General features: G+C 42.1%; 1 protein-coding gene across 1 annotated transcript in view; it reads left to right on the top strand.

Moving 5' to 3' along the window:
* The first annotated feature begins 13,577 nt into the window (after positions 1-13,577).
* NQO1 (NAD(P)H dehydrogenase, quinone 1) overlaps positions 13,578-18,535 on the top strand; it is a 13,945-nt gene continuing 8,987 nt past the window's right edge. The window contains exon 1 of the mRNA XM_010850944.1: positions 13,578-13,949. Coding sequence (XP_010849246.1) covers positions 13,943-13,949 — 7 coding nt within the window. The 5' untranslated portion in view covers positions 13,578-13,942. The remainder of the gene's footprint in view (positions 13,950-18,535) is intronic.

The following is an 18,535-nucleotide window of genomic DNA, read 5'->3' on the forward strand; positions in this document are numbered from 1 at the left end:
CTCCAGTTTCATCCATCTCATTAGAACTGATTCAAATGTATTCTTTTTAATGGCTGAGTAATACTCCATTGTGTATATGTACCACAGCTTTCTTATCCATTCATCTGCTGATGGGCATCTAGGTTGCTTCCATGTCCTGGCTATTATAAACAGTGCTGCGATGAACATTGGGGTACACGTGTCTCTCTCTTTCCCTTCTGGTTTCCTCAGTGTGTATGCCCAGCAGTGAGAGAAATGCTTAAGGTGTGCACTCAAGGATCAAGCATTTAGGTTTTCTTTTTGCCAGAAAGTATACTAGGTACTAATTTTATTATTTTAAAAAAAAAATTGTAGGTCTTAATTTTAACTCATTTTGAAAACATTTCAGTCATCCAGGAAAATACCTAGACTCTCCCATTGTTAACATTTTTTATTTGCTTTTCCCTTTCTTCACACACAAAGTGTCTCCTAGGACAGTGATGTTCTTTTACATAACCACAGCACAGTGATCAAATTCAGGAAATTTAACATGATACATTACTGTTACCTAATACATAACACTTCAGATTTTACCAACTCGCCCCGGTACTGTCCTTCATAACATTTTCCCCCAGATCTGAACAATCTCTCTGCCTTTGTCATTTGTGAAGTTGACCTTTTTAATAGTATTAGCCAGGTTTTCAACATGCCCCTCTATTTGGGCTGGACAGGATGTTTCCTTGTAATTAGATAGAGGTGACCCACATGGGACAAGAAAGCTACATACGTTGTCATTGGTTCTCAGTGCCTCACCCTAAATGATGCTTAACAGATTACTTGGTAAATAAACCTGCTGAGTAGCTTTCTTAAGTTCTTTACATTAACAGCATATTCAGAGTGCTAGCTTCAAAAGTTCCTTACATCAAGTTTTTCCCTGTATGGTTGTCTATTTGCTGCTGCTAAGTCGCTTCAGTCGTGTCCAACTCTGCGCAACCCTATAGACGGCAGCCCACCAGGCTCCCTGTCCCTGGGATTTTCCAGGCAAGAGTACTGGAGTGGGGTGCCATTGCCTTCTATTTAGTATAAAGCTAATTGGGGGGAACTTAAATTCAGTTTAAGGTATTTCCTGTCCTATGTATTTTTTAAATGTGAAAACTCAGTTCCGAAAGTAAAAACTATGTAAACTATGTGAAACAGAGGTGTGTGTAGAACTAGATGGCCTTCCCCTCTCATCCCCGTTTCCTCTTTTTCCCTGGCTAATCCATTTCATTTGTTTCTGACTTATCCTTGTGTTTTCTTTTGCAAAAAAGTGTGGGTGTGTGTTACATTTTGGAAGACAAGGCAGTATCTCGTCCACTGCTCATAGGCACACAGAACAGTACCTGGAACATGGTGGGTGCCCGGTAAATACTTGTTGCATATATTTGGCGTTTAATACTAGCCTTGTAAAAACTGAGATATATATATAACCAAACACCACCTGCTGGCCATGCATCACGACTTTCTCCTGACTGATTTAAGAGTTTCAGTTTCAGTTGTTGAAGACAGAGCCAGAATACTAGCTTGGTTGTGGAGGTTGCCTTTAAATCCTTTAGGGTTGTCTTTATACAGTTTCACTCCTGGCCAACAGGAAGTAAAAGGGTTCATATTTACCCTCTCACCTGAAACAATAAAGAGCTAAAACACGGAAAACCATAGTATTCAGCTTCTGGAGGTCAAGCAGGTGATCCCTAAGAGAGGAGGAGACAGGTGAGCTCCACAATTGCACTGGTTTGGTATCGAGAGAGAATTTCCAGAAGGAAGAGGTGGAGCAACAGTGCCGGGAGGCCAGGAGGGCCCAAAGAAAGGGAAGGAGCAGCCATCACAGCGCTTGAGTGCACGCAAGCATTCCAGGTCTGCAGAGGGGCCCCTGTGCGTCCTCGGCGAAGCACTGATGAGCACTTAAACGTGAGGCGTTTCCTGAGGCTGGGGAAGGAAATACCCCTCCCCACCCAAACGAGATAATCCTCGAAGCTCACCCGAAGCCAGGGACGCTTCACACTCTTGCTATACAGAGTGGAAAACTTCCTAATTCACAGGCATCAGGCAGGTACTCCAGATCAGGAAACAATTATTTCCAGACTAAAGGCTGCTCTGGTCTCACCCGACAAAGCCAACCTTGCAAGAATCCTACTCCTAGTTTGATGCCAGAACCAGTCTTGTGGCCCCACCCAATCCCACTGGAACAAGAAACAATCCCTGGGACTTCCCCGCTGGTCTAGCCCCCCTGCCGATGCACAGGACATGGGTTCGATCCCTGGTTCGGGAACTAAGATCCCACAAGCTTTGCAGCAACTGAAACTCCGTGTCTCGACTAGAGAGCCCACGCACCCCAACCACCGAGCCTGCCTGCTGCGACTAAGACCGGACGTGGCCAAAAGTAATTTTTTTTTTAAGAGAAAGTTCAGTGTTCTCACATTTTCAAAACACTCTCCCAAGGAAGCAGTATCATCCTAATTCATAGCCAAGCAGCAACAGTCTGGGGGATCTAGAAGAATACCCCATATACATTATTATCAATGACCCAAGTTTGATCCCCAAGTCAGGAAGATGCCTTGGAGAAGGAAATAGCAACCCAACTCCAGTATTTTTGCCTGGGAAATCCCATGGACAGAAGAATCTGGCAGGGTACAGTCCATGGGGTCACAAGAGTCGGACCCAACTGAGCAACTAAACCTACTTATCTACCCCAGTATTTATGGACAGGAAGAAATCTGGAGTGGAAACATTCAACACGTCCACATCACTATGTTTTTTTGTTCATGTATTTGGAGGTAAATTCTTATAAATGAAACCTTTTGTGTAAGTAAGACAACGAGGAAACTGCAGTTCTGTGAAGCACAGTGACATTGTGCATGTTTACTAACAGCTGCTTGTACCTCTTCAGACATTGGGTGTTCTCTTTCTACACTGTTCACGAAGCTCAGTGCCTGGATCTTGAATGATATTCAACAAATGCTTGTGGAGCTGAATGCGTGACTCAGACCACTTTAGAGAACATAATTCAAGAGGCAAGAAATACTTTTTCCAAACTTTTCTTTTAGTTTGCTCATGGAAATAACAAATGAGTTCCCCATCCTGAAGGTTTTGTGCAAAAGCTGAAGAGTTACTAGTGATGTGAAAAGGATCAAGCATTGAAAATGGGTCCCTAGGACATCCCTGGCAGTCCAGTGGCTAAGACTGCACTCTCAGTGCAGGGGGCCCAGGTTCAAACCCTGGTCAGGGAACTAGCTCCCAGATGCCTCAACTAAAGAGCTCGCATGCCACAACTAAGGATCTCACATGCTGCAAGGAAGATTAAAGATTTCATTTGCCACAACTAAGACCCAGCACAGCAAAAAAAAAAAAAAAAAATTTTAAAGGAAAGAAAAAAAGGAAATGAGTCCCTTCTATACTTTATGTTCTCTGATCTGAGACCAAAACTCAATTTGCTACATCAGATAAAATCTCTTCACAACACATGTATGCCATTTGAAGAGAAATTTCACTTTAATCAGGGAAGGTCTAAGTCCAACAGAGGATGACCTACTTCACACAATATGTAACAGGACAAAATTCCATCAAGACACACAGGAAAACAGGGAGTCCAACATAACAGTGTGTGTTCTGTGCAGCAGTGATTGTGACTGTGAGACAGGAGGGCAAAATGGGACGGGGCTTAAAGTAGAAGAACCATCTCTCTCCTGACACCAAGGACCTATTCCCTCCATGGATACTTGGCTGGTAGCCATGGGAACCATCGAGGACAAGAGATGCCTGGGTCCCCAGACAGGCCCAAACATGGCTCTGAGCTACTGTGCTAAGTCCATCACCTGCAGCTGGAAAAAACCAAGGGGACTTTGGGGACTTCTGGATACAGGGCCTTGGCAGGTGACTAATGAGGCTGTTTGTGTTCTTTCATCGGGAGGATGAGGGACTCCTGAGGGTTCTGCCCCTGCTTATTTCTAGATAATAAAGACGATCAACAAAGCTTCTTACAGCTCCACGGCGCTGGCGTGCTCCCTGGGGATGCAGGGAAGGCCCTGAGGACACTGTTTTCAGCTGATACACAATGCCCAGTGCATACCTACACCTGGGACTGAGGCCTGCTTGGAGAAGATCATGGGAACTGTACAATCTTAAACTGACAGCAAGTTAAAGCTAGAGAGACCTTTAAGACAATGCAGTCCCAAGCTGTATTTTTACAGATAAGGCAAACAGAGCTCAGAGAGACAAGCATTAGCAGCTGACCTGGAGCTAGACTCAAGAACTTTGACTCTAACTCTGATAACAAGGAGATAGGAGCTGGCTCTGGAGACCAAGAGCCTGAGTTCCAATTCTGGACTACACCACTGACAAGCTGTAGAGCCGTGGACAAGCTGGTGAGCACTGGGTGCCTGCTTCCTCATCTGTAAAATGGGGGGTTTATTCCTGACCTCACGGTTTGGGAGTTTCTCAAATGTTAAATATAGAGTTATTAGCAATTCTACACCTATATATACTTACCCAAGAGAAATAAAAAACATATGTCCACACAAAGACTGGTGTACAAATGTTTGTAGTAGCATTACTCATAATAGCCAGACGTGGAAACAACACAGTGTCCTTCAACTGAATGAGTAAATGAATGAATGAATAAACAAAATGTGGTTTATCCACACAACAGAGTATAATACAGTCATAAAAAGGAAGGAAGTACTGACATGAATGCATAACAGAGAAAACAAACCTAACTCCATACTGAATCTGTTTCTTTAGCTCTAATCTTTGAGCTCTGTTGCCTGTGCTTAGTCATGCTGGCTCTGCACCTTTATAAATGAATATTGCCTATAGCCTGACATTTATAGGACAGCCCATTCTCAAGGCTCTGACCTTTAATACCTTTCCATTCATATATAAAGAAAAAAAAAAAATCCCTGCAGAACAGAAAATAAAAATTGTCTTACTGGATGTTTATAGGAACACTGTGACCAGACCTCTGTGGACAGCTGCAAGAACAAAGGATTCCAGCACCACAAGGTTTGCAATGACGAGCCACATCTCCTCCTTCTAGTGTAAAAGAAGCCTGAGTTCTAACTAGGGTAAGATTCTTCTTTGGGACAGGATTCCACCATCTTCTGGGTCTGCTGGCTTTCTGAATAAAATCACTTTTCCTTGCCCCAACAACTTGTCTCTCAATTTATTGACCTGTTGTGCAGCGAGCAGTATGAACTTGGACTCAGTAGCAGATGAACCTTGAAAACATTACGCTAAGGGAAAGAAGCCAGTCTCAAAAGACCATATAATGTATGATATCATTTATAAGATGCCTGGAATGGCAATCAGAAAGTAGATAACTGGTTGCCGAGGACCAAAGGTCAGGGACAGCCAGGGAAATGGGAGAGTGATTGCTGCTGTGTACAAGGCTTCTTTTGAACATGAAAAAATGTTCTAAAATGAGATTAATGTCCTCACAGCAAAACTCTAAAAATATACTAATAGCCATTGTACCAGCCACTTTAAATTTGCACATTTTATGGCTCATATATCCTAATAAAGCTGCTAAAAAATGAGTTATAATAACACTTCTCTCAAAGGGTTTTATTGGGAATTAACATGAGCTAATACATATATAACTATATCTAGAACAGTCCTTGATGCACAGTAAGTCTTCAGTGATTGCATGATCATTATTTCCTACTCTACAGGGATGGAGGAATTAAATCTGTTGACTTTTCTTCCATGAAGGATAATGAAATTAGAAGAATTGTCCACTGATAAGCCTAGAATGGTATATTTTGATCATTTAGAAAAGCACAAATTAATACAATATGGTTTTCATAGTAATATATAAATGTACATATTATATTTCATAGTAATATACAGAGTAAGGGCATATGAGGGGGTTACCCCTATAATGTTCATTTTGGTAAAATTTCAGAACACTGGGAATAAAAAGATCTCAGGTGCCTACAGAGAAAAATGTAAGTGATCTACATCCAAATGGTCAGGAAGCAAATTGTATCAGATTTTCCATGACAACCATAGAATTCTACACACAACCAAATGGTCTGATATCTAATGGTCAGATATGCAATATATCAAAAAATTTACCTTTCATTTATCCTTTCTGGGGAAACTACTGGAGAAAGTAATCCTGAGTGGGGTGGGGAAGAGTAAACAAGAGAGAAACAGTTGGGCTCTAACATAAGACAGAGGTAAAAAGAACCCCAGAAAGACAGCTGCGCAGCAGACCTCAGAGAGTGATCGGCCCAAAGTGGAAGACAGGACATCCAGCATGCCTTTCTCCAAAGACTAGAACTGACAGGAAATCTGATGAATTTCACCAAATGAAAAAATAGCATTCATGGTATGTGTGCTATTTGTCTTTTTTTTTTACACATTAGATGGCATGGTTGGGAACCGTGAGTGCTTACAGTACAGAAAAATCATGAAAAAAGAGGCAAATATTGCTCTAGAAAGATACAAAGTTGTAGGAGAGAGGAAACGTGATCATAATTCATTGCTTTGTCTGTTGTTGTAATAGCATAAACGCTAAGTACTGATTCAGTCAGAGTTTTTGGTGTCACCATATTGGAAAAATAGGAGGGAGAAAAGGCCGAGTTGGTGGATACTGTCCAAATACTCGTCCTCAACTTTCATAACAGCAAGCCAATAAGTACTGTCTTAAAACAGGGGTCCCCCACCACCAGACTGCTCCCGTCTGTGGTCTGTTAGGAGCCAGGCAGCAGAGCAGGTGGGAAGCAGCAGTTGAGAGAGCGAAGTTTCATGTGCCTCTCCCCATCGCCAGCTTCACTGAATCATCTCCGCCCCAGCCCGAGTCTATGGAATAATTGCCTTCCATGAAACCCATCTCTGCTGCCATAAACATTGTGGACCACCATCTTAAAATGAAAAGGCACACACAAGACATTACTTTATTTATTTATTTTTTTTAAGACATTACTTTAAAACACAGCATACCACAAGGCATCAAGAATTTGGAAAAGGACGTACTTCCCAGGTGGCTAAAACTCTGTGTTCCCAACAAGGCTATGGTTTTTCCAGTGGTCATATATGGATGTGAGAGTTGGACTATAAAGAAAGCTGAGCGCAGAAGAATTGATGCTTTTGAACTGTGGTGTTGGAAAAGACTCTTGAGAGTCCCTTGGACTGCAAGGAGATCCAACCAGTACATCCCAAAGAAGATCAGTCCTGGGTGTTCATTGGAAGGACAGATGTTGAAGCTGAAACTCCAATACTTTGGCCACCTCATGCGAAGAGCTGGCTCATTTGAAAAAACCCTGATTCTGGGAAAGATTGAGGGCAGAAGGAGAAGGGGACAACAGAGGATGAGATGGTTGGATGGCATCACAGACTTGATGGACCTGGGTTTGGGTAAACTCTGGGAGTTGGTGATGGACAGGAAGGCCTGGCATGCTGCAGTTCATGGGGTCGCAAAGATTTGGACACGACTGAGCGGCTGAACTGAACTGACTAGACGGACCCTCATGTCCCCCCAAAAACTTACTGAGTAGCAAACTCTTCATTAAACTCTCATACCCCTTAAAAGTTTTCATTCTTAAATATAAACAAATAATCTGTCACTTTTCATTCCTAGAAGAAATATTGTGAAACACTGTATTTAATGGTTCTGGTGGTTACACTCTGATAATGTGCTCTATTTCTTGGTTTATCAACTTTAGACAGTATCAATATAAGTCATGCAGTATTTTAACTTATTTTTATTACTATTATTATTATTGGTTGTGCCACGTGGCTTGTAGGATTTTAATTCCCTGACCAAGGATCAAACCAAGGCCTTCAGCAGTGAGAGCATGGAGTCCTAACACTGGACTACTAGGGAATTCCCTAAATCATGCAATATTTATTTACTTATTTATTTATTCATTTATGGCCACACCACAAGGCATGCAGGATCTTAGTTCCCTGATCATGGAATCAAACCTGCTATCCCTACAGTGGAAGCTTGGAGCCTTAACCACTGGACCATGAGGGAAGTCCCAATCATGCAATATTTTTTAAAAAAATCAAAATTAGTGAAGAAAATCCAGGATGAAAAAAAATTAATACACTAAATTGTTTAAAATATGACAATAGCTTTTGCTATGTCCCACATCACCAAACCAATAAAGTTTCTGCTCTCCCAGAAACAGAACCTTACGGTAGTCAATCAGGAATTGCCCGATTAGCACTAGATAAGCTGTATGATAGACACTTGCCATTTCCTAAAGGAAACAGCTATTAAGTATAATTATAGTAACAAAAGAAATGGAAAGCAAGTCAAAGGAACAGTTTCCAGCATGGGGTCAGAACTGGCTTTTTCTCTGCAACAAAATCATTCCACGTCAAACTTAAGGGCCCCCATTTCCACCCTTGAAGGAGGCCATGTGTGGACACCTCCCACGTTGACGGGACTCCAAGAGATTCTCTGGTCAACTTTACCAGTTATTTCTTTAAATATCCAGTAGGAAACCAAAATCAAAATTAGTGAAAAACTAGGACTTCCCTGGTGGTCCAGCGGCTAAGACTCCATGCTCCTAATGAAGGGGGCCTGGGTTTGATCCCTGGTCGAGGAACTAGATCCCACTCACTCCAACTAAGAGTTGGCATGCCACAACTAAGACTCAGCAAAGCAAAATAAATAAATATTTTAAAAAACCAAACGGTTCTTGTATTGCAAATTGAGTCTTTACAAGAACTGAAATGTACCTCTAGAAGCAATTCAAACCACACCTTTTCTTTCTTCCAATTTCCAAACCTCTCCTATCCATCGTAAAAGGCTTGTAGATATTGTAAAACACCTGGACTTGGGGAACAAAATTCTTTCTTGGTGAAACTTAAATTATTTTTCTGTGCCATGTGATATGTAAATGTTCGACCTGGTCTCCTCTAGAAACAAAGGTAATTCTTATCAGAAGGAGTGTGGGGGGAGGTGATTTGGAAATTAGTGTGTTAGTTGCTCAGTTGTGTCCAACTTTTTGCAAGCCCATGGACTGTAGCCCGCCAGGCTCCTCTGCCTATGGGATTCTCCAGGCAAAAATACCCGAGTGGATTGCCATTCTCTTCTCTGGAGGATCTTCCAGACCTAATTTGGAAATTAGGCCTGTGAAAAAAATCTTAAAAATCTTCACCACAAATATTAGTGAAAAGCTTCAGTTATTGGAGTAGGAAAACTTAACTTGAGTCCATCTGCCAGAAATACAATTTGGATCCAACTGTTCTATTTTAAACTAGTGGATTTTGCATCATTGTACTTGTCCCACATATAAAATTGAAAAACAAAAGCCATAAGATCCTATTTGCCTCTGTCTGCATGTTTATGTATGTCTATATGTTTTAAATGAGTCATTCTTTTCTAACTCTAGAAGGTATTATTTATAAAGAGCTCTATTCATATTCATGTGATTAGAATAATCTTTGGTATATAAAAGCTAGTTTGTGTTTTGATGAAAACAGGCATGCCTTTACAGTTACCAAAATTAAACACTTTTATTCCACCCAAGTTTATTAAAAGTCAAGTCAAGTTTATGTCAGGGCTTCCCAGGTGGCTCAATGGTAAAGAATCCACCTGCCAATGCAGGAGACACAGGTGTGATTCCTGGGTCAGGAAGATGCCCTGGAGTAGGAAATAGCAACCCACTCTAGTATCCCCACCTGGGAAATCCCAAGGACAGAGGAGCCATCACAAAGAGTCTGACACAACTGAGCATAGCACAAAAGAAGACCCCCTATGTTCATCGCAGCGTTATTTAAACAGTCAAAGCAAGGAAACAACCCAGATACCTATCAACAGATGAATAAAGAAGATGCAAGGGTCTTCCTGTCTTCCCTGGTGGCTCAGTGGTAAAGAATCTGCCTGCCAGTGAAGGAGACATGGATTCAATTCCTCTTCTGGGAAGATCCCACATGCCGCAGAGCAACTAAGACTCTGCTCTCGAGCCTGGGAACTCACCTACTGAGCCCACCAGCCACAGCTACTGAAGCCTGGGCACCCTAAGGCCTCTGCTCACAACAAGGGCAGCCACCGCAGTGGGAAGCCTGTACACCACAACTAGAGCGACCACAGCTAGAGTGGCCCTCGCTCCCTGCCAGGAGAGAAAAGCCAGTGCATAGGTGAAGATGCAGCATAGCCTAAATGAATTAAAAAGATGCGGAATCTTTTTAACACACACACACAATGGAATCCTAATCAGCCATAAAAAAAGAATGAAATAATGCCATTTGCAGCAATGATTCTTATAAGTGAAGGAAGGCAGACAGCTAAAGACAAATATCATGATACCACTTATGTAGAATCTAAAAAATAAATAATACAAATGAACTTATTTACAAAAGAGAAATAGACTCACAGATACAGAAAACAAACTTACAGTTACCAAAGAGGAAAACAGGAAAAACTAGGAGTTTGGGGTTAGCAGATACAAATCACTACAAAATAGATAACCAACAAGGTCATACTGTATAGCACAGGGAACTATGTTCAATATCCTGTAATAAACTATAATGGAAAAGGATTTGAAAAAGTATAAACTGTATACACAGATTACTGAATCACTCTTCTATACACCAGAAACTAACAAAACATTGTAAATCAAGTACACTTCAATTAAAAAAATTCTAAGTGGAGTCTTTTAAAAAAAATATTTACTTGGTTGTGCCAGGTGTTAGTTGCAACATATAGGATCTAGCTCCCTGACCAGGGACTGAACCCAGGCCCCCTGCATTGGGAACAGAGTCTCAACCACTGGACCACCAAGGAGGTCCCTAAGTGGAGTCTTTTAAGCTCAAACTTACTTTAAGTCTTTCCAAAAGGCCCCTGGAAAATCTAAAGGATTTGTCGCTCACCAGATAAGATGTTGAGCTAGTTACATTTATTTGACTTGTTATATTACTTGGGAAACATTATCAAAAAAAAAAAAAAAAGGAAGAAGTGATGTTAAGAAGTTGAACCTTCTTAGATTATATTTGTATGATGCATGTTATTAATATAGGTGTTGTTATAGAAATTCCTAGAAATTGGACATATCCTAGTATAATATTATCAATCCTAATTCCAGTTATGATCTTAAAATTTGTGTATCACATAAATGACCAAATTTCCTTATTAATTCCACTGTAAAAAACTCTCATCAAATCTTTAATCATGGGCATTTTAAAGTCTTTTGGCTACAGACTACTACTGTTTTATTCTGATGCTTTGCAAAGGTCAGATTCAAGAAAAGGGTGCTACCAAGTGCTTTTGATCACTGATACCCCTGTCAAATTACAAGGTGTTGAACCTTGGGTGCATATTTCACACCTGAAGAAGGCTCTACCAGACATCTGGTCCTGTGCAAACACTGGAGACCTCAAAATCAAATTGACTAGGAAGAGAAGTAGCCAACTGCAAGTTGGACTGCTTCCTCCAAGATGTCGGACCAAGAATATTTCTACAGCAAAAAACCAAATAACCCAATCAAAAAATGGGCAGAAGTCCTAAATAGTCTGAGTGTGCTCACACTATTTGCAGCAACACAGATGCAATCAGAGATTATCATACTAAGTGAAGTAAGTCAGAAAGACAGACAAGTATCTTTTGCTGAGCAAGAGGGTAACTGTGCTGTGTACAGCCCATACCACTTGCTATACTTGGACTAACACCTCTGAGGAAATTAAGACTCAGCTACATAAGATCACTGCATAAGCCAGCTGACTTTGAAAAGAGACCCTCCTTCAATAGTGTCTTTCTTTGACTTACTTGATTCTGACTGGCTTGGGTCTTGGGAACTATGGCTCTCAAGTGCACTCCAGACACGCCTCCTTATAAAAATCATAGTCGTCTCCTTCATGTGCTGTATTTTCTCAAAAGTTTTAAATGCATATTTGCAACTGCTAACCACCAAACCAAGGATTTCCCAAAGACTCTCAGAAGAAAATCAAAGAAAAAAACTGACTTAAAGTGAACCTGATAGGAATTCCCTGGCAGTCCAGTGGTTAAGCCTCAGTGATTTCACTGGCCTCAATTCCTGGTCTGGGAACTAAGATCTCGCCAGGTCCACAGTGCAGCCAAAAAAAGTGAGTCTGATATTGTGAATACAACACAGAGACTCATAAAAATTATGAGAATTCCAGAGTTTTGCTGGGAGTAGCACTAAAACCTTAAAAAAAATTTTTTTTTTTTTTAAGTTACATCTCTCAGGCTGAGTCTGATCAAAAGGAGGGCATTGTTTAAAACAAAACAGGCCCAAAATGGAGTTGCCTAGGCTGCTTCAGGTCACTAAACCTCAACTTAGTTAGTTTTGGTTCTCACAGAAATGGACTCTTAAATTTAGTCAATCTGGAATCTTCAGTAATCTGCCTGAAAGATTCCTGCCATCCCTTAAAGGAATGTAATCTTGCAATAATTAACCCACCTTTTGCCTCGCATAACTTCTTCCTGCTTCCTTTCACCTAGAAAATTCTTCAATTTGGACAGCTCCTCAGAACTCCTTTCTGTCTGCTAAGTCTTGAATGCTGCCGGATTCCTGAATTGTTGAATAAAGCTAGCAAGAGCTTTAAAACTTACTCTACTGAATGTTGTTTTTAAACAAAATAATCCCTTTCAACTAACTCTTCCTCTTGCTTTAGGTGCAAAATGGCTTGGCTTGGTAAAAGTACTAAGCCCATCTTTATTTAACATTTTAATTTTTCATCTGTTCAAGCTTTTTGCCTTCAAATGGATTTTTAATAAGTTGCACTAAAAAGTTATCTTGATTGCTTGAGTTTTCTCATCCCCTTAAATTTTGCTTCTTCCCCTAGTGTGCTTCCCATCTTTCTTCCCTCGAGTTTTCTTAGTTATCACCTGTAAATTTTCTGACGGTTACACTTTTTTCTTTCCACCAGCACAGGGCTAACATGCGGGATCCAGTTCCCAGACCAGGGATCCAATCCTCGCATACCACAATGGATGCATAGAGTGATCCAACCACTGGAAGAGTCACCAGGGAAGTCCCTCTGAAGGTTATGTTAGTATTTTAAAGTTCTATTTCTTTTTCCTTCACCTTTTGACAGTGTCTTCCTTCTGTAGGATGAAGACTTTACTATAACTTTTACTTTTGATAAACTTAAAAACGTAAAACTTTGTTCTGATCAATTGTCCTAAGTAGGACTTTGGATAAACAGCACTACACTCTTATCTGTCTTGGCTGGTCTTTAAGTGCTTCCCCTGATGATGATAACAAGCCTTGGACTAGCTCTTCAGGAAAAAAAGCTCTTCTCCTGATTATGAGAAGGGGTTTGCACCCGGGATCTACATTCTAGGGGGGGAGCCCCAAACCCACCCCCCGGCCCCAGCAAGTGTAAAATGTGAACCTTGCAAAAGCAGGAATAAATTCATTTCTCTAGAACCAAGTCTCCCAGGTCATCTTAGCCCTAGAATCCTAAGTCTAGTCACAATGACTCAGCGAATCTGAGTCTAAAGAACTGCAGTCCTTCGCCTTCCTCTCTCAGACCGGCCCATTCCATTCAGAGCCATTCCCCGGGGCTAGGAGAGGGCCTGGATAGCGTGCCCAACGGAACCCCGGACTCCATCGGACACTTCCTCCTTTTGTCCCAGGGTGGTTTCAGAACAGGGTCCAGAAGACATGCCTCCCACACCCACCCAGACCGATGGGTTCCTAACTCCCTATCCCCTAGGAACCCTTCTTCCACAAGGGTCCTTATGCCTCCACTCAGACTGCCAGTTCTTCCTAGAACCTCAGCCAAGGCGTGCTCCGCCCTGCACCCCAGGGCCTGAGCGGCGGCTCCGCCTTTGCTGGCTCCCTACTTTATGGGCCGGGCCAGCTTGACTGGGTATAAACTAGCAGGCGCTCGGTGGCGGGCAGCACCGGTGACGCCTTCTAGGTGGCAGCTCGCTAAGCAGCCTGAGGGTCTTGCCTTCCACCCCTCCCCAGCTTGAGTCACCCGGGCAACCAACAGACCAGCCAATCAGCGTGCCGCCGGAGCCATGGCTGGTGAGTGTCCACTCCCCTCCCTCCAACCACTCCAGGAGCCTTGCTGTCCCCAGCAGGAGGTTGTAGTTTTCTTCCTCGACTTAAAACTGGAAACGTGGAGGCATTAGAATCGCTGGATGAGCCCTGACAGATGCCGGGAGAGGAGGGGCTCCTGTTTCTACCCCACCCCCAGAAACTACGATGGGCGGTTAGGAGAGAATTGACCTTGGAAGCAAAAGGTTCCTTCCCTCTAGGGTCAGAATCAGCCGTCAGAGACCAAATTGGCCCACTTGCACACCCTGCTTAACCTTAATAGTATTTAAAATCTTTTGGAATAAGTTGCTAACATTTAAAATAAATATAGGCAATTTCACTTAAAAAGGTGGATTCCCAACTTCTGGAGGAAAACTGGAAGATCTGGCGGTGGGGGTGCTTGAGCTGGGGAAGCTGCTTCCTTTAGTTTGATGGACATCAGACCCAGCTCCAGGCTGCTGGGCTAGGAAACTTTTCAGACTGTGACCCTTGGAGTGGGCAAACCTGATCTGGGTGCTCCTCTAGTGACAGAGCCTCCCTTCTCCACCGTCAACCGTAGGGGGACCTTGGAGGCCACGACTTGAATCTAATGTGTGAATGGCCTTTCACACATGCTGGACCAGCTGCAACACCTGCTGCGGCTGGAATCCCTGTTTTCCAGAGAGCCTTAGTCTGAGATTGGATAATAAGCTAAAATCTTGATACCTATTTCCTTCCTAGAAGGCAGAATTCTACCTTTTTGTAATTTCCCTCCCTATGAACCTAGTTCTACCTTCTGAAAACACACACACAAACACACAACCTCATCTTGCTAAAAGTAAGTGGGTGAGGGAAGACATTGCTTTTGGAGCTGACAGACTACTTAGGTTCTCAAGAGAAAAGGGCTAAGCTAAGCTGGGGACTGGAAGCCCACCCAAGGTTTCAGGGCCTAAGGGGTAGGCCTAAGGGGTAGGCTTGGCTGACAAGGCTTCTGCCTGCAGATTAGTGGCTGTTTCCCTCTAGGTTATCTGTACCTCAGCTGTCTGGAGGGGATCAATACCCCTCCTGAAATACTTGGGCAAGAACTATTTCCCCATTCTCCAATCCTATAGAATGTTCTGTATCTATGTGTAACAGACCCCCCCCAAAAAAGGGGTGGGGGTTGGGGGAGCTAGTGAGGGAAAATGGGAAGATTTAGATCTTGTATAACTAGTATTAAGCTTCCTAGGTAGCGCAGTGGTAAAGAATCTGCCTGCCTATGCAGGAGATTCGGCTTCAGTCCCTGAGTAGGGAAGATCCTCTGGAGTAGGAAATGGCAAAGATTTGTTTTGTGTTGATATATCCCAAATGCCTAGAGAGGTGCCAGGTGCATCCTAAGTGCTCAGTAAACCGAGGTGGGGAGGCTGGGTCCGTGAGAACATTAGCATTTCAAGGTGGGGGAAAGAAGGGTGGCTGGTGTGGATGTGGATTGGAAATAGAAGGTGTAGGATGGTGGGGACACAGAGAAATGAGGACGGACTGGGAGCATATTGCTTAGGGATTGAGACCTGAAAAGGAACTGGTGCAGGGAGAGAGAGGCATTAACAGTATGTGCTTAGCTATGTTACATACTCACTTCTAGCAGATGGGTTAATCACGAGCAGGACAAGCAAAGTGAAGTGAAGTCACTCAGTCGTGTCCTACTCTTTGTGACCCCATGGACTGTAGCCTACCAGGCTCCTCAGTCCATGGAATTTTCCAGGCAAGAGTCCTAGAGTGGGTTGCCATTTCTTTATACTGAATGGTAAATTAGAGGTACTGATAATAACCCTATTTGTCTTCCAAGACTCAGCTCAGATGCAGCTCCTTCTCAAGGCCTTTCCGGAGGGGCTGGCCCTGAAGTGAACAGTTTTCCTCTGTTAGTTACTTGTGTATATGTCTTATGCCTTTCTTTGAGTAAATTCTGATAAAGTCAAGCTTGTGTAGCTAGTTAAATGGCAGGAAGGGAAACTGAGCCCTCTAAGTCCAAAAAAACTCAGATTTGGCCATGGAAAATGACCTGAAAACTGGAGAGGTGGGCTTATCTCTTGCTTTACCCGTACCTCTAGCAAATATGCACAACTGTTCTATTGATTGCCCATTTATAACCTTTGACCATTTTTCTACTGGGTTGTTTTTAAGAAATCTATATATTTCAGATTTTTGAGCTCTATTTGTTATATTTCTTGTGAATATATTCTTCCTGTTTGAGTCTCATCTTATTTTTTTTTTTTTATTTTTGAAGGTAACAGTCATGGCTGTACTGTAGTTAGTAGATGTAAGCCCTTTGAAAGCAAGAGATTAGATGTCTTGACTTACTCATTTTCTGGGAATCACCTTTATGTTTTACTACTTATAAAATGTTTGTTAATGTTGGTAAGAAGTGAAACTATATATATATATAAATTTAAAAATTAAAATATACATATGTAGGTAAGAAGCCATGAGAATAAAAACTGACAAAGCGGTATTTAATAAACTGATATGACTAATGTAAAGATAAATCACAAAGAAAACACATGTTAGAGTTTAATATACTCACGTTGCTCTCAGTAGTGTTCAGTCCATGAGTTGATAAGAAATTGGGTGGGAATTTGTTGAAGCAGCCTCAGGAATTCCTTTCCATTTTCCCAGGCTACCTCAGAAAAAACTAAATCACTTCTGTAGCATTTAAATCATCACCAAATTTATACCCCACTGAATCTGAGTTTATGGAGCCCAAAAGGCCAGGCCAAGCTTGGGAATCCTCTTTTTTGACAAGCAGGAACCTAAAACTTACACATGACTGAGTTTAAGCCAATGGGAGATGCCTACGCCAGGTGTGGTTAATACTGAAATCAGGGAGAGGACTAAAGGCTTACAGGTGCCTTAATTTTCTTCAAACAATACTATAAGAAGTTGCAGGTGTACTCTCTCCTCAGTTCCACCCACAGTCACTGCTTTTAAAGAGTAAGGTATAAAATTGTAGCTCCAATTTCGGGAGGATGGTGGTGGTGAACTTCCTTTCTCTGGTACTCTTCCCCATGCCCTGCATGTTGTTGTGTGGATTTCTCTCTATATATATTTTCAAGTTATTCCAGCTTCACCACTTAACAGGTAAATTTGGGTAACTTGCTTAAAGTTTCTGTGCCTCAGTCTTCCCATCCCTAATGATATTAATTCTGTTTACCTCACAGGGTTGCTGTGACAACTGAAAAAGAATACAGAGTACTTAGAACAATGCTCAGCATGTAGTAAGCACCCTTTACATGCTCTTGTTGCAGAAGCAGGCATGTTCTAATGACTTTATTAACACAAAAGATGTCCAAGAAAAAGCTCATCTTCCCCTCTGCGTCTGCCCCCTTGCCACCTCTTGCTTGCCTAAGAAAACTGTTAACAGTGTCATGTGATCATGCCACATCTTTTTCTCTTCAGAGCAATAGACTGCAGATCTACCTACAAACATGGAGTTTCTTTCTTTTTTATAAAAGTAGATTCACATTCACGTTAAAAAGATTTTAAAAATGTGGACTATTTTTTAAAGTTTATTGAGTTTGTTAGAATATTACTTGTTTTATGTTTTGGTTTTTTGGCAACAAGGCACATGGGATCTTAGCTCCCCCACCAGGCACTGAATCCACAGTCCCTGCATTGGAAGGAGGTCTTAACCACTGGATCGCCAGGGAGGTCCCCATTTTAACATTTAATGATATATCCCGTATATCTTTCAGGGTGACAGTATATCAATACATGCAGCAAACTCATTCTTGGTAACAGCATAATATTCTGTTCAGTTCAGTCACTCAGTCGTGTCTGACTCTTTGCAAACCCATGGACTGCAGCACACCAGGCTTCCCTGTCCATCACCAGCTCCCGGAGCTTACTCAAACTCATGTGCATTCAGTTGGTGATGCCATCCAACCATCTCATCCTCTGTCGTCCCCTTTGCCTCCTATCTTCAATCTTTCCCAGCATCAGGGTCTTTTCAAATGAGTCAGTTTTTCGCATCAGGTGGCCAAAGTATTGGAGCTTCAGGATCAGTCCTTCCAATGAATATTCAGGACTGTTTTCCCTTAGGATGGACTGGTTGGATCTCCTTGCAGTCCAAGGGACTCACAAGAGTCTTCTCCAACACCACAGTTCAAAAGCATCAATTCTTCAGTGCTCAGCTTTCTTTATAGTCCAACTCTCACATCCATACATGACTACTGGAAAAACCAAAGGTTTGACTAGACAGACCTTAGTCTGTCACTGTTTCCATTGTTTCCCCATCTATTTGCCATGAAGTGATGGGACCAGATGCCATGATCTTATTAGTTTTCTGAATGTTGAGTTTTAAGCTGACTTTTTCACTCTACTTTCTCACTTTCATCAAGAGGCTCCTTAGTTCTTTGCTTTCTGCCATAAGGGTGGTGTCATCTGCATATCTCAGGTTATTGATATTTCTCCCGGCAATCTTGATTCCAGCTTGTGCTTCATCCAGCCGTGTTTCTCATGATGTACTCTGCATATAAGTTAAATAAGCACTGTGACAATATACAGCCTTGACGTACTCCTTTTCCTGTTTGGAACCAGTCTGTTGTTCCATGTCCAGTTCT

This window comes from Bison bison, unplaced genomic scaffold (genome assembly GCF_000754665.1).
Source record: "Bison bison bison isolate TAMUID 2011002044 unplaced genomic scaffold, Bison_UMD1.0 scf7180017864297, whole genome shotgun sequence".
Taxonomy (NCBI): Eukaryota; Metazoa; Chordata; class Mammalia; order Artiodactyla; family Bovidae; genus Bison; species Bison bison.